Genomic DNA, 26,012 nt, shown 5'->3' with positions numbered 1-26,012 from the left:
GATGAACATGCCAAGATCAGTGGCTAATCTGCCGGATTCAGCTGAGGTGAAGTGACGGCGACCAGCGAGACCTAGCTGTCACTCAAGTGGCCACGCCCTTAATTATGCAAACTTAATATAACCTAATATAAAGGAAATGGATGAGTTATAAAAAAATTCACCCCCCTCACAGTTGTCATGGAGGGTAATAATAACTATATGAACCAAAATCGTTCTTTGTACCAGGCTGTAAACACCTTTTTTTCTGCTGTAAAGTTGGCCATTCTAACAGTGGGCTCAATTGCACTTTGCTCTATTATGGAGCCAGGACTAGCGGAATTTTGATGAATTACAGTTTCAGTTACTTCCGTATTGGCTTCCCGAGGGAGAGCGGGAGGTTGCCGCTTGGTTCAGAGCTAATTATTGGTATAATACCAATACAAAACAACAGGATTTCCACAATCCTGGTTATAAAATGGGGTTCGGTTCGGCACTCCTTGCGGTGACTGAAATAAGATGGCGTCTAGCTGAAATAAGAAGATAGTTCTAGCTGACTGAAGCGCGCACACATAAAATGTCCCGGCTGTATATATGTCGCACTACCAGTGTTAAAGAGGTTAGGCTTTCAATAATTACACCAGTCAGAGGATACTCTTTACACCATCAATGTTAATTCAGCACCATAAAACAACACTAAAACGCTGTAACACCAGGATTTAACTCTGGCAATTTTACTGTGGAGGAAAAAATTTTTTTAAAGGGACAGTTCACACAAAAATGTACATTTCCTCACCTTTTACTCACACTCAAGTGTTTCTAAACTTTTACGAATTTTTTCCTGTGTCCCTGCTGAAAAATCCTGTTTAAACCAGCCTTGGCTGGTTGGCTGGTTTTAGCTGGTTGACCAGCCTGGTTTTAGAGGGGTTTTGGCCATTTCCAGCCTGGTTTCCAGCCATTTCCAGCCTGGTCTTAGCTGGACAGGAAAATGACCACCCAAATCCAGCTAAAACCAGCTTGACCAGCCTGGTTTAAGCTGGACATAGCTGGTTTTGGCTGGACTCCCAGCCTGGCTAGGCTGGTCAAGCTGGTCTGGCAAGCAAGACCAGGCTGGAAATGGCCAAAACCCCTCTAAAACCAGGCTGGTCAACCAGCTAAAACAAGCCAAGCAGCCTAGGCTGGTTTAAACTGGATTTTTTTTATATATAAGACTTATTTGAGGTAATATTTAGGTTATTTACTAAAATATATCATTTAAATCGTTCATGGAGCTGAATGTAGTAAATAGTCTGTATAAAAAAGGTCGAAAATAAACCTGTGCAAACAAGCTATAGCCTTTATAATCAGATTATTTAACAAAACCTGATTACTGCAGTAAAGTATTTGTAGTCTTTTAATAAGCATGATGTGTATAAGATATAGATGGTAGGAAAAGTTAATTGTTTGTTTAAAAACTTTTGAATCAGAAGTGCATCGGAATAATAAACCTGAAACACACGTGAATGTGTTCATGCGGTGAACTCGGCCAATCATGTAATATTGGTGTCGTCATCGCAATTCCAGCAGTCGCTCTTCAGATGCAGAATCAGCTAAATCAGTCAGCTGATCTTGGAGCACTGTCGTGGTACTTTGATGCAACATGTGACAGTCACGTGGCGTCGCGCAGCGTCAATCCGGACAACATTTCTAACCAGCATTGAATCATTGAGGATTACCAAAACAAACACTTTTTTTCCAGTGGATTAACTTGCACAGATTAATTATGCAAACATTATTAAACATTGACTATAAATGTTTAGCATTCTTGACAACTTAAACACAAACCATTTGTGTCTTTAATGGAGATTGTGGCTCTTGAGTTGTCCTTCAGCACCGCAGCTACAGGAGACGCCAAGTTAACCTCAAATTTCTCATCCGCTTCCTCTAAAGAGTCCTGAATAATCTCCACTTTCCAAACTCGACTCGCCACCCCTGAAAAAAAAAAGAGGTTTAAGTTAGCATTGATTTAAGCTGCGAATTAGCTTTAGCGAATTAGCAATTTTTGCATTATCCTTAAGCAGCATCTCAATAAATTTGTGTTTATATTTCCGCGATATCACCCACTATCAAGCAATTCCTACTGAAAAAAACAGCTTAAACCAGCCTAGGCTGGTTGGCTGGTTTTAGCTGGTCGACCAGCCTGGTTTTAGAGGGGTTTTGGCCATTTCCAGGCTGATTTCCAGCCATTTCCAGCCTGATCTTTGCTGGTCAGGCTGGGAGATGACCAGCTGAAACCAGCTTGACCAGCCTAGCCAGGCTGGGAGCCCAGGCAAAACCAGCTATGTCCATCTTAAATCTGGCTAGTCAAGCTGGTTTTAGCTGGTCATTTTCCAGCCTGACCAGCTAAGACCAGGCTGGAAATGGCCAAAACCACTCTAAAACCAGGCTGGTCAACCAGCTAAAACCAGCCAACCAGCCTAGGCTGGTTTAAGCTGGATTTTTTAGCAGGGATATTCAGCATATTTCTGTTTACCTGGGTCAAACTGAATCAGAGATGAAGCAGGAATAAAGTCTTTCCCAGCAGATGCGGTTAGCTCTTTCACCTGTGAGGAATTATACATATTACAAATCTGTTTGTAGTAGAAAAGTAGCAAGCAAATGAAGCTATATGTAGGCCGACATGAAAGTTTTATACACATTTCTGCACCGAAATATTTTTTAAAAGTCATCAAATTCTGTCTTACCCACCTGTATGGTCACATAAGAGGAGTCCTGCATGTTCCCTTTCCTCTGGATGGTTAGTGAAACTGAGCCGTGACTTTCACATACTGTATACTCAGTGCTGGTCAGCTCCACACTGGCCCAGCTGAAGTTCAATCTGACAGAGGAAGACCATTACACATCCTAATATTCTGCAATGCTCTATTACAGTATTGACAAATGCACACAGAAACATTATATTATACATTAGTTGTGGACAATAAAGATAATTTAAACTGAGCTGAATTATTACTTGTGAGAGGGTCCGGTGTTACCCAGTGCATCAGAAACGGCAAACTCCAGACTGTCAGATAAAGCGTCCAGAGCTGAGTTTATGATGTAGAGAATATTCCTTCTGTTCAGATCCATCTGAGAGAAACGCTGCCTCACAAACTCACCTGCGGACACGGATAAGATGAATGAAAATAATGAGAAAAACGGACGGACAGACATACAGACAGATAGATAGATAGATAGATAGATAGATAGATAGATAGATAGATAGATAGATAGATAGATAGATAGATAGATAGATAGATAGATAGATAGATAGATAGATAGATAGATAGATAGATAGATAGATAGATAGATAGATAGATAGATAGATAGATAGATAGATAGATAGATAGATAGATAGATAGACGAACGGACAGACGGCTAGATAGATAGATGGACAGACGGACGGACGGACGGACAGATAGACAGAGACAGATAGATAGATAGATAGATAGATAGATAGATAGATAGATAGATAGATAGATAGATAGATAGATAGATAGATAGATAGATAGATAGATAGATAGATAGATAGATAGACAGACAGAAAGACAGCTAGATAGACAGACAGACAGACAGACAGACAGACAGACAGACAGACAGACAGACAGACAGACAGATATATAGATAGATAGATAGATAGATAGATAGATAGATAGATAGATAGATAGATAGATAGATAGATAGATAGATAGATAGATAGATAGATAGATAGATAGATAGATAGATAGATAGATAGATAGATAGATAGATAGATAGATAGATAGATAGATAGATTACAGACAGACAGACAGATCTCTGACCACTGGTGTGGTTCTCCAGATAGCCGATGTATGGAGCTCTGAGTATGTGATAGGTCAGATCTGCATCTGCAGTGTTTGTATCTTCAGCCTTCAGCTCTCTGGAGGAAATAAAGATCCCGTAGCGGCCATCTTTGAGGAGCTCCACTTTCCACAGGGTTTCCAGCACTGCCACCTGTGGAGCGGAGCTGTCCAGAGCTTCAATCTGTCACACACAAAATCAAATGATAAAGCAGGAAAACAAAAAAATCTGTCAAAAATCGGTGTATGGTAAGCCTTACACAGACATTATTGCATTACAATATTAATATTGATATCACTGACCTGCAGTGTGAAGAAGACGGGCTCTGTCTGCACTCTGCCATCCAGCATGAATCCTCTGTCTGTGCTGTCTGAGGCTGTGAAAGTGAAGCGGTCGATCTGAGAAGCTCCTCCAGAGTGTCTGTAGGTGACGTCCAGATCCTGCAGGTCCTGCTGGGTGAAATGAGCACCAGCGACCAGCGGCTGCCCCTTCAGGAGCAACTGTCCATACTGAGGGGTCTGGATCAGCATGTATCTCAGGGCAGACGCTGGACTGTCTGGGTCAGACAAGGATAAAACAGCAGTGGATAAAACAACCGCGGAGCCCTGAGGAACCCGCAGGCCACTGTTGTGCACCAGCGTGGGCAGAACTTTATCCGTCTGGTCCACTAGGATCTCCAGGGTCCCGTTGCGAGTTGACATCCCATTGCTGACCATGAACCTATAGGGATGATGCAGATGGATGGATATTGTGAGCAAAAGGCTTAATTAGGAGTATTTAAAGCTGTATAGGAATTCTTGGGGTTTTAACAGTGGCCGAGAGAGCGTAATGTGCTGCAATAAATGAAAACACATGCAATTACAAAAATATGGATGATGCAGATGAATGGATTTGGTGAGCAAAAGGCTTAAGTACACTCAAAAAAATCAACTAGGCATGTATTGGATTTACAAAATAAAAATTTGTCAGATTGAAAAGAACTAATCAAGTTTACGTATGTTAAATGATTCATGTTATTTTATTTTATTAATATTTGAATTCATGTTATTTGAAACTGAATCAAGAAATAATCAAATGAATTTGATCCGAACATGTTGATTCAATGAGACTGAGACGCTTCAAATCGACAACACTCACTCTGGAGAGTCACTTCGCGCATATCAGTAGGTGGCGGTAGTGCGTTTGGATGTCACCATACGAAAACAACAAGAAGAAGTATCACCGCGTGTTTTCGGCACAGCGACAGGTTGAAGCTGACATTCTGTGCAGTTTGAACTTGCAGGCGCTGCGAATTGGTTTTCCCAAGAGCTTGAATGTTATGCATGTTATGTTGTTGGCTATATGTTTCCTATACATTTTATACTTTTACATTTTGAATAGGAGTACCAAAGTGAAGAAAGCTGTTTAAACTCAAGTGGTAAAAAAAATGATGTTAACGTCCTACAGGTATTGCTTGGGGATCAGTTTTCTTAAGAGTCAAGGTTATTTTGTTGGCTAAATGTTTCTTATACATTTTATATTACATATTACAATTTTGGATATTATATAACATTTTGTATCAGAATATTAAAGAAGAAATTTGTTTAAATGTGATTGGTGCCTGCTGAAGGCTATAATAAAAGAAATATATATATATAACATGTTTTCTGTCCTTTTTGTGTTGAATTACTTAATTTTAAATCTTGCTTCATAGTATTGTCATTTAAAAAATGTAATTTAAACAACAATATTGAACAAGAAATTTACTAGCTGATTTAACAAGACATAATTTTGTTAAAGTAAAGCTTTAGTGTTACATTGAGTAAATTAGAATCATTTTAATTAGAATAACACAATACAAACATTTTGAGTCAATTAGTTGCAAAGAAGTTAGACTGACATATTGAAACCATGTTATATCTACAAATGTGCTTTGTGTTCATACAACATGTTCAAAGCAGTTCACGTTTACTTGATTGGATTAGATGCATAAAGGGTGCCACGATTAAATCATGTTCATTCAACTATTTTTTTTTTGGAGTGTAGGAAATATTATGTATACAAGGTATACACGGATGTATACAGCCATGCATACCCACAAATGAAAATGATGTTATCATTTACTCCCCCTTTACTTGTTTCAAACCTTCAAACACAAAAGAAGATATTTTGAAAAATGTTGGAAACCTGTAACCATTGACTTCCATAGGGTTTGGATTTCCTACTATGGATGTCAATAGTTCCAGCTTTCGTCTTTGGTGTTTAACGGGAGAAAGGAACTCAGAAAGGTTTGAAACAAATAAAAGGGGGAGTATAATGGGTGCATTTGGATGGATGGATATTGTGAGCTTAATTAGGAAATATTATAGGACAGTAATTAAAGCTGCGTAGGAATTCTTGGGTCTTTTACGGTGGCCGAGAGAGCTAAAGGTTAACTGCAATTAAAGAAAACACAAATCGCCAGCAAATTCTCCTCATCAGTTTGACAGCATACCTGTTGCCTTTTACTACAACGCAAACTAATTAAGAAAATGCTCTGCAACTTCTCACAACACATGCAAATAGCACAGGACACAATGGACATGTTTTGAGGAACGCAAAAACGTAGATTTGTTTATTGTGCCGTGACTATTGCTCAGTGAAGTTGTAGGTGATCTTTGAAAGGTGTGTTTTTTGGTTTATTTTAACATCCTGATTACACCATTCCCTTGTCTTTTCTATATGTTATAGCCTAAATAACCATAATGCAGTGCGTTTGCTTAATTTCTTTGCGTTGGGAGAAAATGCAGTGCGTTTTTTAAATGTGTTTGCATTGTGAGGATTTGCACATATGCTGTCAAACCCATGAAGATCTTTTCGTAATTCGCTGGTGTTTTTTGTAATTGCATGTGTTATCTTTTTTTTTTTTAGCATGTTAAGCTCTATTGGCCACTGCAGGTTTTACTTTCTGGTTTGAATAATAAAGCAATACAGATAATATGAACAAACTTTGTCTCAAATATTGCATCCCAAAATAAAAACATATGCATTAATTAAAAAAAATAAAAATTATATATATATATATATATATGGATGGATGGATAGATGGATGGACGGACGGACGGACGGACGGACGGACGGACGTACAGACAGACAGACAGACAGATAGATAGATAGCTAGATAGATAGATAGATAGATAGACTGAAAAAAGTGTTGCATGCAAAACTGTTGCAAACAATTTATTTGTGTTGAATTTAAACAAACAAATTAAATTGAGCAATGTTCAACTTAATTTGTTTGTTTAAATTCAGCCCAAAAAATTGAGTAAATCCAAGGAATCATCTTTGAATAATTTTTTTCAGTGTAGATAGATAGATGGATGGATGGATGGATGGATGGATGGATAGATAGATAGATATATAGATATATAGATAGATAGATAGATAGATAGATAGATAGATAGATAGATAGATAGATAGATAGATAGATAGATAGATAGACAGGCTTTAGTTACTTTGTCAAGATTTTCAAAAAAGGGATTATTTATTTATTCATTCATTTTATTTTCGGCTTATTCCCTTTATTAATTTGGGGTGGCCACAGCGGAATGAACCGCCAACTCATCCAGCATATGTTTTTTTACGCTGCGGATGCCCTTCCAGCTGCAACCCATCACTGGGAAACATCCATACACACTCATTCACACACATCCACTACGGACAATTAAGCTTACCAAATTCACCTGTGCTACATCTGTTTGGACTTGTGGGGGAAACCTTCTTGCTGTGAGGCAACAGCGCTACCCACTGCGCCACCGCATTGCCCTTATTTATTTATTTATTTATTTATTTATTCATTCATTCATTTTCTTTTCGGCTTAGTCCCTTTATTAATCTGGGGTCGCCACAGTGGAATGAACCGCCAACTTATCCAGCATATGTTTTACGCAGCGGATGCCCTTCCAGCAGCAACCCATCACTGGGAAACATATTTATTTATTTATTTATTTATTTATTTATTTATTTATTTATTTATTTATTTATTTATTTATTTATTCATTTATTTGTATTTAATGTGAAATATATTATGAAATTTATCATGAAAAAATTACTTGATAATTAACATAGCCTGCCTCGGTGTACGGCTTTTAAGACTAATAAAATATGTATTTAAATGTAATGTAATGTAATGTAATGTTTATATCATTTAAAATATTGTATAAAAAATCTATTCTATGTAATATTTCATTACAATACAAAGGTGATCCTTAATGCAGACTGTATCCGTGTATACATGAGGCTCTTACTGCAGGCTCTCTCTGGGTGCCGTGGCTCTGTTATCGTGGACGTAACACACCAGGTTTGCTGCGACGTCCAGCTGACTGAAGGACTGAATCTGCACTCCGCTGTGTTTGATGAGCTCCACGTGTCCATGAGCTGGAGGTGCAGTGATCACATAGAGCAGCCCCTCCGGCTGGTCAGCACCGTCCACAGCAAGCAGGACGTCTGTAGTAAAAACCACACGATCTCCACGACTGACCCGCACAGGCTTCAGGAACAGCGCTATATCTCCTGAAGAGCAGCACAGGGGGACAACTTCAGGAAAACAGCACATATTTCAGCAGGAAAAAAACACATATGAGACCCTGGGCTACAAAATCAGTCAAAGAGATCTTTTTTTTTTTTAAATCATCTATATTAGGGGTGGCACAGTGGTTAGCACTGTCGCCTCACAGCAAGAAGGTCGCTGGTTCGAGTCCCGGCTGGGCCAGTTGGCATTGGGTGCTCCAGTTTCCCCCACAGTCCAAACACATGCGCTATGGGTGAATTGGATTAACAAAATTGGCCAGAGTGTATGAGTGTGTGTGTGAATCTGAGAGTGTATGGGTTTTTCCCAGTGCTGGGTTGCAGCTGAAAGGGCATCCTCTGCATAAAACATATGCTGGAATAGTTGGCGGTTATTTTCGCTGTGGTGACCTCTGAAATAGAGACTAAGCCGAATGAATGAATCATCTATCCAGCTCAATATCTAAGCTTTCTATTGATGTATGGTTTGTTTCAATCAGTATTTGATATTTTACTATATATGCAGTTTTGACTATTCCTACAAACACAATCATGCAACTTAATCAGGGTTGGGTAAGTTGTGTCAGAAAAAGTAATTAATTACTAATGACATCACTGAAATTGTATTTAAATTAAAGTTTTGTAATTACTCGACCCAACACTTCAAATTCAACTAGACAATAGAAATTAAACTCGACGATGATTTAAATCTGAGCCAAACAGGACATTTCAGCTTTGTTCATTAAAGGACAATTATTCTGTAATAACAACCACCTGGATGTACTTTATCCCTTATTTATTACTATCTGTCAGTCGCTACTTTCCAAGGTATCTTATTCCCAGATAACAGCCGCTGAATAACACAGGCTCATCCGAAAACTTTGAATACGATTGACCGTCAATGAATACATTCAAATCTATACAGTATACGTATTTTCAATTTCAATTACATTTGTAATTACTATTTTCGAAAAGTAACTCAGTTACTCAATAAGTTATTTAATTACTCGACCCAACACTTCAAATTCAACTAGACAATAGAAATTAAACTCGACGACGACTTAAATCTGAGCCAAACAGGACATTTCAGCTTTGTTCATTAAAGGACAATTATTCTGTAATAACAACCACCTGGTTATACTTTATCCCTTATTTATTACTATTGGTCAGTCGCTACTTTCCAAGGTATGTTATTCCCACATAACAGCCGCTGAATAACACAGGCTCATGCGAAAACTTTGAATACGATTGACCGTCAATGAATACTTTCAAATCTATACAGTATACTTACATTCAATTTCAATTACATTTTTAATTACTATGTTCAAAAGAAACTCAGTTACTCAATAAGTTATTGAATTACTCGACCCAACACTTCAAATTCAACTTGACAATAGAAATTAAACTCGACGATGATTTAAATCTAAAAATGAATACTTTCAAATCTATACAGTATACTTACATTCAATTTCAATTACATTTTTAATTACTATGTTCAAAAAGTAACTCAGTTACTCAATAAGTTATTTAATTACTCGACCCAGCACTTCAAATTCAACTAGACAATAGAAATTGAACTGGACGATGACTTAAATCTGAGCCAAACAGCTTTGTTTCAGCTTTGTTAAAATTTTTTAATACTTTATATGTATCAAAACACAAAACATTTCAAAAGGATGACACAGTATTTCATGCATGCCAAATATTGATAAGTTTCTGATAATTTCTCAAGCATGTTAAATTCATTTATTCATTTTCCTTCGACTCTATTTCAGGGGTCGCCACAGCAGAATGAACCGCCAACTATTCTGGCATATGTTTTCATGCAACGGATGCCCTTTCAGCCGCAACCCAGTACTGGAAAACACCCATACACTCTCGCATTCACTCACACATTTACACACTAAGGCTAATTTAGTTTATTCAATTCACTTGAACAGGACTCGAACCAGCGACCTTCTTGCTGTGAGGCGACAGGGCTAACCACTGAGCCACCTTATTGCCCCAGCATGTTCTACTTGATAAATAAATGACTCTGCTTCTCTTAATTGATTGAATTTATGTACAGTATTTAAGTATATTATTGCTAACTGTAAATAAAATACCTGAGAATTCAAAGTAATCCCTTACTTTACTTTTTATGTGGAAAAGTAATCTATTTACCGTAATTAGTTACTTTGTAACATAATACACATTTTGCTTTCCAGGATCACATTTAGGACATGAAAGCGCACCTTTTTCCAGCTGTTTGACTGTGATGTGGAAGTGCTGAGCAGGAGAGCGGTTCTTCCCATCAAACAGATGGAAGACAAAGAAATCGGCAGCGGGTTCTCCGGGATGAGCGGTGTGAAGGTAACGCAACAGATTCATATCCAGCACCTGCTGAGAGCAGTTCAGTCCTGCAGACACAGACAGCCAGTCTGAGCCCACCTGACGAACAGCAAACCATATAAAGTACATCAGTGGTTCATCTGGATTTGTTCAACACTTTATTACTCATGATACAAGTTGTAAATTTAAAGGGGACCTATTATGCCACTTTTTACAAGATGTAAAATAAGTCTCTGATGTCCCAAGAGTGTGTATGTGACGTTTCAGCTAAAAGTATTTTACAAATATTTTTCATAACTCTTTAAAACTGCTCCTTTTAGGCTTTATTCCAAATTGTGCCGTTTTGGTGACTGTCCCTTTAAATTCAAATGAGATTGTGTGCTTTACAAAAGGTGGAGCTACAAATGCCTATGTGTCAGCATAGTGGCAGATCCAAAACAGGACTAATGTTATCTGTGTGAAAAGAAGTGGCTCAGAAGAAGGTTGTCTATTGCAACTAGAGTTCATTTGTGCATCTAAAACTTCGTATTTTTAATTCTGTTAGTGCCAGACGTTATCTTCCGCAGATACAGTGTTAAAACTCTAATGGCAGACGGCTGCTTCTCACTCAGGGGAAGAGATCATCACTTATGGGCAGGGTGTTTTCCTTCTGATGACATGTACAAAGAGAGAATGTTAATCAAAGTGTTTCTGCAGACTGTTTTTTTATCAAGTGTGATTATAAGAAATAGAGTTATTTAATTTTAACCATTAAAGGTTGGCTATATTCTCACACTGTTGCCTTATGAAAATTATTTTTGCAAAATAGATCCCCTTTAAAGTAATTACCGCTCAAATAAATAATGAAATGACAATATACCAGTAGAAATTTGATTCTGCTTGGTCAATCGCTACACTTCAAGGTATGCTATTCCAAAATAACAGCTGCTGAATAACACAGGCTCACTCGGAAACTTTAAATCACCTTGCTCATCAGTGAATACATTCAAATCCATATACTTACATTCACATCCATATGTATCTGCTTGTCTGTTGCACCAAGGTTTTTGATTGCTTTGACTGTTTGGTGCCATCTTGTGAATGAATAATACGTAGGTTAGTATATGCTTTGTTCAGTCAGTTTCGTTTCTGTCAGCTTTGCGCTTTTGACTGTTTGGCGCCATCTTATGACTGAATAATGTGCAGGTTAGTGTATACTCCATCAGCTGTTTTGGTTTCTGTCAGCTATCAGCTTGCGTTTAATTAAAGAATTAATAAACTATTAAGGCTCAGAGCAAATGTTTTGTGTCTAATTGTTTATGTTATGTGCCCTGTTGTAATTGGGATACAGTACATCCAGGATGGTTGTTTTCTAGAATAAAACCCTTCAGTCTAATAAAACAGTGCTCCGCGTCACACTGGGCTGCTAATAAGCCAGTCGGGCTTTATTCTACAATAACAAGCTTCTGGATGTAATTTATCCCTGCGTTGGAAATGTCAAAACTGACCAATCACAACTGACCAATCAACTGTCAACTGACCATAACTGACCAATCACAACTGACCAATCAACTGACAACTGACCATAACTGACCAATCAACTGACAACTGACCATAACTGACCAATCACAACTGACCAATCAACTGACAACTGACCATAACTGACCAATCAACTGACAACTGACCATAACTGACCAATCACAACTGACCAATCAACTGACAACTGACCATAACTGACCAATCAACTGACAACTGACCATAACTGACCAATCACAACTGACCAATCAACTGACAACTGACCATAACTGACCAATCAACTGACAACTGACCATAACTGACCAATCACAACTGACCAATCAACTGACAACTGACCATAACTGACCAATCAACTGACAACTGACCATAACTGACCAATCACAACTGACCAATCAACTGATAACTGACCATAACTGACCAATGACAACTGACCAATCAACTGACAACTGACCATAACTGACCAATCAACTGACAACTGACCATAACTGACCAATCACAACTGACCAATCAACTGACAACTGACAATAACTGACCAATGACAACTGACCAATCAACTGACAACTGACCATAACTGACCAATCAACTGACAACTGACCATAACTGACCAATCACAACTGACCAATCAACTGACAACTGACCATAACTGACCAATCAACTGACAACTGACCATAACTGACCAATCACAACTGACCAATCAACTGACAACTGACCATAACTGATCAATCAAATGACAATAACTGACCATAACTGACCAATCACAACTGACCAATCAACTGACAACTGACCAATAACCACTGAGTATTCCCGACAGCCGTGTGGTGTTTTAATATAATAAAATGTATTTCAAATTGTGCAAACTGACCTTCATCTGAATGACTCCATGAGTCGGTAAGCTCTCGAACACATAGAGGATGTGGTCAGGAGGAGTATCTTCATCATGAGCAGTGAGAACAGCACTGGAGATCAGCCTGGTCTCTCCAGCCTCCATCTCAATCCCAGTGTTCCTGAGGAAACAAAGCAGATCTCTTCTAGTGCACGGATTTAATAAAGTCTTTAAGATTAATGATTTAACCCTTAAAGGGGGCCTATTATACAAAAATCACTTTCATGAGGGGTTTAGGCACAGTTGTGAGGCAACCGTGTGTGAATATCACCAGCCTCTGATGGTAAAAAAATTAATTAATCACATTTTTTATAACCACACTTATAATCACTGACATTCTCCCTCATGTTATCAGAGGGGGGAAAGCCCTGCCCATTAGTGACGATCTCTCCCTCATTAACATACGACGTTAGTCTTGTTTTGAATCTGCCAATATGCTCATGCACAGGTGTTTGTAGATCCGCCCTCTTTTTTTAAAAAGAGCACAATCTCATTTGAATTTAAAGGGACAATCACCAAAACAGCACAATTTTTTTTTTCTGCCATGGTGACGTACATCTACTTAAAATATTAGTACTAAAATTAGAAAAAAAGAAATGTAGGGCTGTGCATGATTTAATTCTTTGGGAACTGTTTGGATAGTTATAAGATAGGCATTGTTAACAAACTGAAGTAAGATTGAAGAATAGATCAATTCAAAGCAGAAACAAGACATTAGCTGATAGCCCCGCCCTAAAGCACTGACAGCCCCGCCCTAAAGGCATTCCATGTGACCAGGAAGTGAAGAAAAGTAGTTTTGAGGGGGAGGGAAGTTTTATGGTATTTGGTTTAAGTTTATGAGGGCAAATGAATTTTGACAAAATAATCAAGTGCACAGATACATCATTTATAACAAGAACATATACATTTAAAAATAAGAAGAGCAAATTTTGATTTCATGGCAACCTTAAGGGTTACATCCAATCCAATCCGTCATGTTACAACATCTCAACAGATGAGTTATAACATTATAGCGCACTGATGAAACACAGCATGATTTATTTCCCTGATATTCATCTGCAGTTACCGTATGATTTGAGGCTCCTCGTCATTGACGGGTAATATTTTCACCTGCACGTGTTTCTGGAGCTTGTGTTTCCCATCAGAGAGCTGAAGGATGAATTCATCCTGCTCACTCTCAGAATCATCGTGCACATACATCAGAGTCATGCCTGAGGACAGAGAAACATTATAAACATAAATATTATTCTCATAAACAGCCAAGACTCATTAAATAACACAGATGCAACCGAATGCCACTGGCTTGCATGGTTCGGGATCTGTAGAGCTGCGCATCGTTGGATTTGCCCTTCAATATTTGGATTCTCAGTAGTGATTATTAAACCACACTGAACTGAGCTCAACTGAACTGAACTTAAATACTACAAACTGAACTACACTGTTCCTATTTACTGTGACCTTTTATGTGAAGCTGCTTTGACACAATCTACATTGTATAAGCGCTATACAAATAAAGGGGAATTGAATTGAATTGAATTGAATTGAATGGGTGATTTTGTAATAGTATAAATTGCGCCTCCTTGAATATTGCTTTTGGACCAAATTATAGTAATATAACACAGCTGCCTCTCGTGGATTCATGAAAACAAAAACTGCAGAAAAACGTGCCACCAGCACGTATTTCGCGGTCTCCAGAAATGTATATAGAGATACGTTTTCAGAATGAGCCTGGGTTGATTAAAAATGTATTTAGACCTATTTTGTTATCATTGTGTGTGTGTGCGTGCGTGCGTGTGTGTGTGGACTACAGGACACCAACCAACCCCCCCACCTCCCGTACCATCACCCTGGATTTTTTTTACAATTCGACCACTGAATATAATCGTTCAACTCTTTATTTATGAGGAATTCACTCTCATGAACTGATAAACTGTAATAAATACTGTAGTAAACTTTACGTTTTACTGCAGTAAACTGTGATTAATTGTAGTACAATATAAAGTTGTAGAAAACTTTGGAATTGGGTCATTTGTTTATGACTATAGCTGTTGTATAACCACAGTAACTATAGAATTACAACAGCAGATAGATTAAAGTACTTTATTAAAGTATTTACTATAAATGTAATAAAGTTTGAGTAAAAAAAAATTAGTTGACAAGCACTGGCTTATTCATTCATTCATTTTGTTTTTGGCTTTGTCCCTTTATTAATCTGGGGTCGCCACAGCGGAATGAACCGCCAACTAATTCAGCATACGTTTTATGTAGCGGATGCCCTTCCAGCTGCAACCCATCTCTGGGAAACATCCATGCACACTCATTCACACACATACACTACGGACAATTTAGCCTACCCAATTCACCTATACCACATGCCTTTGGACTGTGGAGGAAACCGGAGCAGCACTGGCGTATATTTTTACTTAAATTTTAGACTTGCCGCTCTTGAGGTCGTCCATGGAAAAATGCTGGACAGGCTCATCAGCTCCACGCTTGTAATGTGAGACTTGATTTCGGTATGGCAGATTGATGATGGAGCCGTGCTGAGGATTCTGGATGATCCTGAACATCAGACGCTCTCGTGGAACATCCAGATCCACCGCACTGATTACAGACGAGTCTAACTCTGTCCTGTCTCCTTCACACACCTAAAGACAAAAATATGTTATCACATCTGACTACAGCAATGTCAAGATTGGCAATGACAGATAAGGCAAAGACAAACACAAACCTTAACACTTCATTACTTATTACAATTATGTAGCTGCGCTGTAAAAAAAATGCTGGGTTCCACACAAATCCTTCATGTTGTTCCAACACAAATTAAGTTAACTTGATCGTTTTTTACAAATTTAAGTGAACTGAACATAAAACAATTAAATTGTCCCAAAAAAACAAGTAGCAAAAATTAATTTTGAGTGTGTGATTGTGGCGAGTATACTGATGCAATGTTGCCATGGTCCCAAATTCATCCCAGCTGCCTTCTCATCACAGCAGATCAACCACAGCTGGGAGTCATCAAGGGACACAGATATAAGCAGCGTCGGAACAACCAACGGTGAGCTTCATTTCTCCAAATGACTCCAGCGCTAACCTCTGTGTCTCTCTCTTTCTCCCAGCGGACTCAAGCAGCTAACTTGTTGAACCACCACCCATCACGGCCCCACTCTCTATTCCCGGAGCACCTGCACGCTTCCTGGCCAGAAGAGCACCTTCACACTCATATTCACTTCACAATCTACCTGTAAATAAATCACCCTCCGGGGAAAAGTCTGTACAACAACCCTCTGTGTGAGTGTTTTCCCTCTAACTCGCCACAGTGATATAAAGAAGTCAACATTTTAAGTGGATCAAAAGTTGTCCTATACACTGTAAACCCTAATGTTGTCTTTACTTAAACAATTAAGTAAAGTTGACTGAACATAACTTAAAATTAAGCATTTTGGTCCTATCACTTAAACATATGAGTTAATTTAACTTATGTACCATGAAAATGCATAAACTTAAGATTTCAAGTGTAGTGAGCTCAAAATCTTAATTAATCCTTTAAAAAAATAGGTCATTTTCACAAATGTAGTCTTGACTGTAAAATTCTAATATGTGCAACCTTTTAGGTGCAAGGTCTTTTTTTAAATCAGAAAACAAATGGCTTCAGGTATATTTATTCATCATAATGTGAATAAATGGCTACTTTTTGTTTAAATTTTATTTAAACATTTTTTCATAGTATATTATTACGCACACTGAAAAACCTGATAAATTGACTGAACTAAATTAAATGAGTAAACTCGTTGCCTCAATTTAATTAAGTAATGGAGTCTCCTAAAACTTGCTTTAGTATTAAGTTTGGTTAACTGAACAATTTAAGTATAATCTACTAAAGTACTAACATTGGCGAACAGAATATTTTAAGTTTCAAGAGTTCACACTTAGCTGATGATTGATTATAAGCTTGTTTGGCATGCTGTCCCAGGAGAGAGCCATGAGCTCATAAGATCCTCGAGCCCGGGGCTCCCTCCCATTGCAAGGCGGGAGGGGAGTTTGAGCTCAGGTAGATCTGGAGAACTCTCCTGCTGTAGTAACTAATGAACAGATAGTGATTGCTCTTGAGATAACTACATACTAGACGCATGACTATGGTGCCAATTTGGATTAGTCAATTAACTTAAGTTGCATGTTTTTGAACGAGGAAACCCACGTGAGCACGGGGAGAAAGTGCAAACTCCACACAGAAACGTCTGCTGGTTTGGTAAAGCCTGGAACCAGAGACGTTCTTGCTGTGTGGCAACAGTGCTAAGCACTGGGTCATCGTGTCACCCATCTGAGAAGGAGGAGGAGTAGGGGTGGAAGGGGAGATTCTTCAAAACGAAGATAGCAGTGTAATGTAACCCAGGGTATATGTAGTGGTTTAGGAGACATCTGATTGGTGCATTAAGAATTGAATAATGCGGATCCAGCCGCTAGCAATCATAAGCACGTGATCCTCTCGAAATTAGTTTATAAATAAACTTCACATAGTCTAAAAAAAACGGCAAGTTAAATAAACTTAAATATGCAAGTTTTGGCGACACAGTAGCGCAGTAGGTAGTGCTGTCGCCTCACTGCAAGAAGGTCGCTGGTTGGAGCCTCGGCTGGGTCAGTTGGCGTTACTGTGCGGAGTTTGCATGTTCTCCCTGCGCTCGCGTGGGTTTCCTCCAGGTGCTCCGGTTTCCCCCATAGTCCAAAGACATGCAGTACAGGTGAATTGGGTACGCTAAATTGTCCCTAGTGTATGTGTGTGAATGAGTGTGTTTCCCATAGATGAGTTGCGGCTCGAAGGGCATCTGCTGTGTAAAAATGTTCTGGATAAGTTGCCGGTTAATTCTGCTGTGGCGACCCCGGATTAACAAAGGGACTAAGCCAAAAAGAAAATTAATGAATGAATGCAAGTTTTGGGACTCCATTACTCAACTAAATTGAGGCAACGAGTCTACTCAATTGATTTAGTTCAGTCAACTTAATAGGGTTTTCAGTTTAAGACAAGAATGGGTTTTGTTAGTTTTAGAACAAATTTGACTGATGCAATTTCAGACTTGTTGGTTTTAGTGGAGCAGACCTACAAATAAAATGAAAAGCTATAGTCATATTTTCAGAATTTATTAATGTGATGTCAATCATAGCAAAAATAAAGCAAAACTTTTTGGTAAGTGAACACAAAATTTCTTGGGGAATGCAAAAGTTTTGTGAGAGAACGCAAAAACTTACAAAAAAAAGGTTCTTTCCCTCCCACCCTCTTATTTTTTCCACCACCACATCCCTTTAGGCAATAACACTGACTGTTAGCTGAGAATTACAGAATCTCCCAGTGACCGACCGTGATGTTTTGTGTCTGGAAGTCTGGAATCTCATCATTGGTTGGAGTGATGATGATGTAAAGCGGGACCGAAGACGACTGCTGTTTCCCATCAGACACCTGCAGCATGAGCTGGTCAGTGGTGGGCTCCATCCTCTGGTGTCTGGACTGGACGTAGTTAATGTGTCCATCCAACACATCCCTGTAGGTGAACGAGGCTGAACGAGGAACAACAACATGGTTATTTCACCATAGGAAGCAATAGATCCAATTATTACACAGCATTCTGAAATGCTCGATTCTGATTGGTCTCTAATACTATACATAATACTATATAGATTTAGAATAGATAATAAATATAAAATTAGCAATTTCTCGCAGAATTGTGAGATGTAAACTCAAAACTTTGAGTTATTAAGTCAGAATTGTGAGATTTAATCGCAATTTCTGATCCATTATTATGATGCAATATATCCATTTATTACAATACATAGCATTCTAAAATGCTTGATTCTGATTGGTCACTAATATTATACTTATCTAAGTATCTAATTATCTAAGAAGTGATGTGTATAAGTGGTATACCAAATAGGGTTGGGCCAATAGACGATGCCCAGTGTTGCCAGATTGGACGGTTTCCAGCCCAATTGGGCATTTTAAATTTATTTTTGCGGGTAAATACATAGGCGGGTAGGGATAAATTGGGCGGTTTTGCAACGGTCTGCCCTTATAAACCTGTTTTGATCTGCCAAAGAGATGCCAAAGCCCCCGTTCTTCGCATACATACGCTTAGAACAGTGTAGAAACGCTTGTGATCTCCGTCCATGGCGATGTTTCACATTAGACATCGCCCCCCAACCCTAATACCAACTATAATAGTTGGTAAAAACCTTAAGTACATGTAGCCACAAACAAGAGGAGGGAGAAAAGCACAAGACATTGTCTCAGAAAAACAACTCCAGAAATGTCATCTTCCATGATATCGTCATCAAATTTAAAACATATACTCAGAAGATGTGTGGCTTTTAATGTATTATTATTTACTTATGATCTAGCACACCTAATAATGAGATAATGTACTACCACTCGTCACAGCAAACACCACCTCAGAGTGATATACATTGATAAATTACACCCAGACAGTTTTAATCAATGAATAAAGCCTTATTAAATCTGCATTAACAACCCTATGGATGTACTTTATCCCATTTATTACACAGCTACTTGCCACAAAGCATAACAATTAAACACAAAACATTATTCTGAGCCATTATAGTTTATTAATCCTTTAATTAAACACAAAGCTGACAGTAATGAAAACGGTAAATGGAGAATACACTAGCCTACATATTAAGCAGTCACAGGCTGGCGCCAGACAGTCAAAAACAGTAAGGAGAAGGAGAAGCATATAAATATGGATTGAATGTATTCACTGACAGTCAACATGATTCAAAGTACCCAAATGAGCCTGTGTTATGCAACGGTTGTTATCTGGGAATAGCATATCTTGGAATATTGCGACTGACCAATCAGAATCAAGTATTCCAGACTGCCGCGTAAAAAAAAAATCTGCAATTACAACCTCTTACAGAATATAAACCAACATCAAAGATGCCAATTTTAGCAGAGTTAAGGCCTGTTTACACCGGGACACTTCTACAGATTTTAATCGACGTTGAACACCTCATGACTAAACGAAGGGTGCCAATGTGATTGTGTACACTAATGCGCCAAATGCCAGGCGTAAAAGTGCAAGTTCATTAAGCGCCATCTAATGTCTCAGGGGTAATTTTGTGAGTTCAACCGCCTGGGTTTGAATGCAGAAAAACGCTGACGATAAACGTGAGCTAAAAGCATCCGGGTGCCTTAATGTTTAAAAATGGCAGTTCTCAAAATCAGTGAATGAACAGAACTGACTCACCAATACTGATTCCCACATTGCTTTTTTCAAATCCTGGACTGGGCAGGATGTTTTCTAAGTAGCCGAAGTGTGGAGGAGAAACCAGGATGAGCTGGAGATCCTCGGGCGCAGAGTCCTGGTCTTCAACAGTCAGATGGGTCACGGTGATGCAGGCTGATCCACCCTCATCCACCATAAAAACCTCACCTAGTGGAGAAAACTACGGTTATGAACCCAAACATCAGCATATGAGGAGCAAAGGCTAAAATATCTTTTGTGAAAAATACTGAAGTATGTTTAATTGTGCTTGACGTGTGCAGTGGGCAAGTTACATGGGGGGGGGGGGGGGGGGTAATTATTGTTTAAACCCCTTGAAAGGGATAGGAAAAAAGTTTGCACTGGTCTATATCTGATAATCTGAAATAATAATAAATTAATAATAATAATAATAATAATACTATTGGCGTCACTGTGGCAGAGTGGGTAGCACACTCGCCTTACAGCAAGAAGGTTGCTGGTTTGAGCCTCGGCTGGGTCAGTTGGCATTTGTGTGTGGAGTTTGCATGTTCTCCCCATGTTTGCGTGGGTTTCCTCCAGGTGCTCTGGTTTTCCCCACAAGTCCAAAGACATGCGGTACAGGTGAACTGGGTAAGCTAAACTGTCTGTAGTGTATGTGTGTGAATGAGTGTGTATGGATGTTTCCCTCTGATGGGTTGCAGCTGGAAGGGCATCCGCTGCGTAAAACATTTGCTGGATAAGTTGGCGGTTCATTACGCTGTGGCGACCCCAGATTAATAAAAGAACTAAGCTGAAAAGACTATTATTATTATTATTATTATTATAAGTTAATATAGATTTACCACCCCTTATTTTTAATTGATTTTTAAAAATTAATATGTAAACTAAATTAGATATAAAGGCATAGTACACACAAAACTAAAAATTTAATCATAATAACAACAATAACAATAACAATAACAAAAAAAGGCATTTCAATTCAAATTATTCACCCTTAGGCCCTCAAGAATATGTGGTCCTTGGTGATTCGAGACCAGGACTTTTAGAGCCCCCCTACTTTTTATATGATTTAAAAAATAATTAAATTAATTTGTAAACTAAAATAAACTTAAAGGGTTAGTTCACCCGAAACTGAAAACTCTGTTATCACCTCCTCACTTTTACTTGTACTTGTCTATCTTTCTTCTGATGAACACAAAATAAGACATTTTGAAGAAAGCTAGAAACCTGTAACCATCCACTTTGGAAGTCAGTGTTTACAGGTTTTCAGCTTTCTTCAAAATATCTTATTTTGTGTTTATCAGAATAAATAAACAAAGGTTTGGAACCACTTGAGAGGGAGCATAGGTGGGTAAACTTTCACTTTTGGGTGAACTATCCCTTTAATATTCAAAAAAAAAAATTGGTGTAAAAAGAATTACATTCAGTTCCCATTTACTCATATTTTGAAAGTATGATTTTTCATAAAAAGGCTGTTTATATCATACTGTAGTCCACAATAGAGATACTAGGAATTCATCTCAATTTTTGGAACGCAAATCAAGGTATGCTTTATATTACTTATGTCACTATTATATTGTATAATATGCAAACACCCTTTATGCAACTCCTTCATTTAAGGTAAACAAACATACACACATATACATTATTATAACTTATATATATATATATATATATATATATATATATATATATATATATATATATATATATATATATATATATATATATATATATATATATATATATATATATATATATATATATATATATATATATATATATATATATATATATATATATGTGTGTGTGTGTGTGTGTGTGTGTGTGTGTGTGTGTGTGTGTGTGTGTGTGTTTTGGTCAAATTATTACCTGTAGCAATAGATGGTGGCTGGTTGTTGACAGGATAAACGGTGATATTAAGGTCATAGACAGGGAGAGAGTTTTGTGTGTTGATTAATGTGTCTCTTTCACTGCAACATGGAGAAATTGGCTCTGTTTCTCCATCAGAGATCACAAACGTGATGATGTCATGACGTGGACGAAGCCCAATCTCTTGTCCTTGAGTGTATAAGTGACATACATTTGTTATTGCGGGTTTTTTTTACTCAGAATTAAACAAAATAAAGCAAATGGCATATACCCTTGTGGAAAAAGAATTGTGTATATATTAAGAATAAGCATTTCTTTTACAGTGTAGCATGACTTGTGCATCATATTAAAGTGCAACCATTCGTACCTGTATGTCTGTAGGAAATGAAACCAGCGTTTAGATCTGCTTGAATAAAGCGGTCCACAATGATGCCGTTTCTCTGAACAACTCCATGATACGGCTGTCGAGCGATCATATACATGAGAGATCGATCATCGCTGTCTGGATCTGTGGCACAGATGTACTCGATGGTAATGAGCACTTCTTGACCCTCTGCACACCACAGCGTTGGTTTCAGACCTGCCACTAAAACTGGCACCTCATCGTTGACCAGCGTCACCTAACAGACATGCATGTGCTTAGTGTAAACGATGTTAGATGTACATACAGTCATTCTGAGATGTATCTCCTTTACCTTGATGTGTAATACGAAATCAGCAGTATTTGTGCCATCCGTAGCAATGAATTTAATTTCATCATGTTCTGTCTCAGAACTGTCGTGACGATATCTGTCGAGACAAAAACAGTCAAAAGATATCGCTGGGTAAAAATAACATTACATCACAAAGCAAGTTTAATTCTGCTTAAAAAGGCAGTGAAAATATTAATTATAATAACAATAACAACAATAAAATATAATAAATAAACATTTTAAATGGAGAATAAAATAAAATAAAATAAAATAAAATAAAATAAAATAAAATAAAATAAAATAAAATAAAATAAAATAAAATAAAATAAAATAAAATAAAATAAAATTAAATTAAATTAAATTAAATTAAATTAAATTAAGGCGATGCACGGCCGCAGTGGGGTAGCGATGTCGTCTCACAGCAAGAAGGTCGCTGGTTCGAGCCTCAGCTGGTTCAGTTGGCATTTCTGTGTGGAGTTTGCATGTTCTCCCTGCGTTCGCATGGGTTTCCCCCGGGTCCTCCGGTTTCCCCCACAAGTCCAAAGACATGCGCTACAGGTGAATTGGGTATTAATTAAATTGGGTATTATCAAATTAAATTAAATCAAATTAAAGCGACACAGTGGTGCAGTAGGTAGTGCTGTCGCCTCACAGCAAGAAGGTTGCTGGTTCAAGCTTCGGCTGGGTCAGTTGGCGTTTCAGTGTGGAGTTTGCATGTTCTCCCTGCGTTCGTGTGGGTTTCCTCCGGTTGCTCCGGTTTCCCCCACAGTCATGCCGTACAGATGAATTGGGTAAGCTAAATTGTCCGTAGTGTATGAGTGTGAATGAGTGTGTATTGATGTTTCCCAGAGATGGATTGCGGCTGGAAGGGCATCCACTGCATAAAACATATGCTGGATAAGTTGGTGGTTCGTTCCGCTGTGGTGCCCAGATTGGTGAAGCCGAAAAGAAAATTAATAAATTAAATAAAATTAAGACGACGCGGTGGCGCAGTTGGACATGCGTTATAGGCGAATTGGGTGAGCTAAATTGTCCGTAGTGTATGTGTGTGAATGAGATTGTATGGGTATTTCCCAGTGATGGGTTGCAGCTGGAAGGGCATCCACTGTGTAAAACATACGCTGGATAAGTTGGCGGTTCATTCCACTGTGGTAGTTTTATTAAGAAAGGGACTGAGCCAAAAAGAAAATTAATGAATAATTTAATTTAATTTAATTTAATTTAATTTAATTTAATTTAATTTAATTTAATTTAATTTAATTTAATTTAATTTAATTTAATTTAATTTAATTTAATTTAGTAATTGCTGTTCATTTATTCACCCTCGGGTTCACAGGAATATATGGTCTTTGAAATATGCAAAATAAAATTAAGATGTGATCTCACGTGTGAGCTGACACTGTATGATTACAAGTTTTTAATATAGTTTATAACATCTAAGATAAATAATAATGATTTTGATGAAGGATACAACACATGTATTCCCTCTTTGTTGTAAACAAACAGGACCTGAGACCACAAAGTCATAAGTGTCTATTTTTGGATATTGAGATTTGTATATAATTTTAATTTATATATAATAGATATATAATAAGCTTTCCATTGATGCATGATTTGTAGTATTTTGTAATTTGGTCAAGATACTAATCTGAAATCTGAAGGTTAAAAAAATCTAAATTCTTTTTCGTTACCTCTTAGCAATGCATATTACTAATCAAAAAATTGACATGTGATATATTTACATTAGGAAATGTACAAAATCTCTTTCTGGAACATAAAGATTTTTGGCTTAAATGAAAAATCAGTAATTTTGACCCATACAATGTATTTTTTTAGGTGAAATGGAGTTAACGTGTTAATAAAGGATCAGCAGCAGAACCACGCCTCACTTTGTCTCCTTAACCAATCACCTACTCCCTTAAACTTATTTAAAGAAGACCATCCCTCTAGCACTGTTCTACTCGTTCTTTTGAACCCACCCTCTCTCCCTCCATTTCCTCGCTTCCCATTCACAATCCTTTAACCCTCTTCACTCCTACATGCAGACTCCTACTCAGTTCATACAGGGATGAGACGGCCCTCAACAGATCGCCTCTGACCCCAATTTAATTTAATTTAATTTAATTTAATTTAATTTAATTTAATTTAATTTAATTTAATTTAATTTAATTTAATTTAATTTAATTTAATTTAATTTAATTTAATTTAATTTAATTTAATTTAATAATTGCTGTTAATTTATTCACCCTCGAGTTCTCAGGAATATGTGGTCTTTGGTGATTCATAACAAAGTCATTTGGTTGAATCGGGGGGTCCAATCACTCTGCCAAACTATTACAGAGACACTACCGCCACTCTGAGTCTCTGGGCATAGTAGGACGCCCGATCACCTACCCACCTGTTCACCAGTCACCCTTTTACTCCCCTTCCCCTTCATCCCACTGTTCTCTTACCATCCCTTTCATCCCTACATCCCTACAGTAAAGTCTAGCTCAAAGTGTGGCGTGGGCCATGCTGGTGAACTAAGTGTTAAGGAAAAAACACACAAATAAATGTTGAGGAACCACATCTGACCTAACTTTTAGGCTTTTCAGATCCCTCACAGTGAAAGTCTGGCCTGGACTCATGAGTCTGCCGTCCAGATAAACACTGCCATGCTGAGGTCCAGTCTTCAGCTCCACGTTTATTGAGTCCTGCAGTGAATCTGGGTCAGAGAGATGCATGTGCTCTTCAGTCACCCAGATCTCTCCTCCTTCATCCACTGCCAGCAGCTTCACTCGCACCTGAATACCACAGCAGACACATCTATATGTGAGGTGAATTATTACTCCAGAATAAAAACATTACTTCGATATTAGTATTAAAGTGTTAGTTCACCCAAAAATGAAATTTCTGTTATTAATTACTCATCCTCTCGTCATTCCAATCCCCTGAGAGCTTTGTTCATCTTCAAAACACAAATAAAGATATTTTAGATGAAATCCAGGAGCTCTCTCATCTTCCATAGACAGCGATGGCTCCGAGATGTTCGAAGAAAAGAAACTAAAACGCTCCATGTGACTGCAGAGGTTGAACTGTCTTCATACGAAACTCCAAGAACAATTTTTTGTGCCAAAAACTGTTTGACTTTCT

The 26,012-nt window shown here is 37.9% G+C and overlaps 1 protein-coding gene across 1 annotated transcript in view; it reads right to left on the bottom strand.

The window, feature by feature from the left end:
- frem1a (Fras1 related extracellular matrix 1a) overlaps positions 1 to 26,012 on the bottom strand; it is a 65,987-nt gene that overhangs the window by 18,381 nt on the left and 21,594 nt on the right. Inside the window, exons 13-29 of the mRNA XM_056462409.1 lie at positions 25,455 to 25,663; positions 22,884 to 22,977; positions 22,556 to 22,808; positions 22,189 to 22,377; positions 20,320 to 20,505; positions 18,420 to 18,616; positions 15,507 to 15,714; positions 14,133 to 14,277; positions 13,046 to 13,187; positions 10,572 to 10,767; positions 8,079 to 8,343; positions 4,116 to 4,533; positions 3,795 to 3,996; positions 2,969 to 3,113; positions 2,704 to 2,833; positions 2,489 to 2,558; positions 1,801 to 1,947 (exon numbers count right to left, since the gene is read on the bottom strand). Coding sequence (XP_056318384.1) covers positions 1,801 to 1,947; positions 2,489 to 2,558; positions 2,704 to 2,833; positions 2,969 to 3,113; positions 3,795 to 3,996; positions 4,116 to 4,533; positions 8,079 to 8,343; positions 10,572 to 10,767; positions 13,046 to 13,187; positions 14,133 to 14,277; positions 15,507 to 15,714; positions 18,420 to 18,616; positions 20,320 to 20,505; positions 22,189 to 22,377; positions 22,556 to 22,808; positions 22,884 to 22,977; positions 25,455 to 25,663 — 3,196 coding nt within the window. The remainder of the gene's footprint in view (positions 1 to 1,800; positions 1,948 to 2,488; positions 2,559 to 2,703; positions 2,834 to 2,968; positions 3,114 to 3,794; positions 3,997 to 4,115; positions 4,534 to 8,078; positions 8,344 to 10,571; positions 10,768 to 13,045; positions 13,188 to 14,132; positions 14,278 to 15,506; positions 15,715 to 18,419; positions 18,617 to 20,319; positions 20,506 to 22,188; positions 22,378 to 22,555; positions 22,809 to 22,883; positions 22,978 to 25,454; positions 25,664 to 26,012) is intronic.

This window comes from Danio aesculapii, chromosome 7 (assembly GCF_903798145.1).
Source record: "Danio aesculapii chromosome 7, fDanAes4.1, whole genome shotgun sequence".
In the NCBI taxonomy this organism is placed as follows: domain Eukaryota; kingdom Metazoa; phylum Chordata; class Actinopteri; order Cypriniformes; family Danionidae; genus Danio; species Danio aesculapii.
The sequence above is the reverse complement of the archived record's forward strand: the minus strand, read 5'-3'. Positions and strand labels throughout refer to the sequence as shown.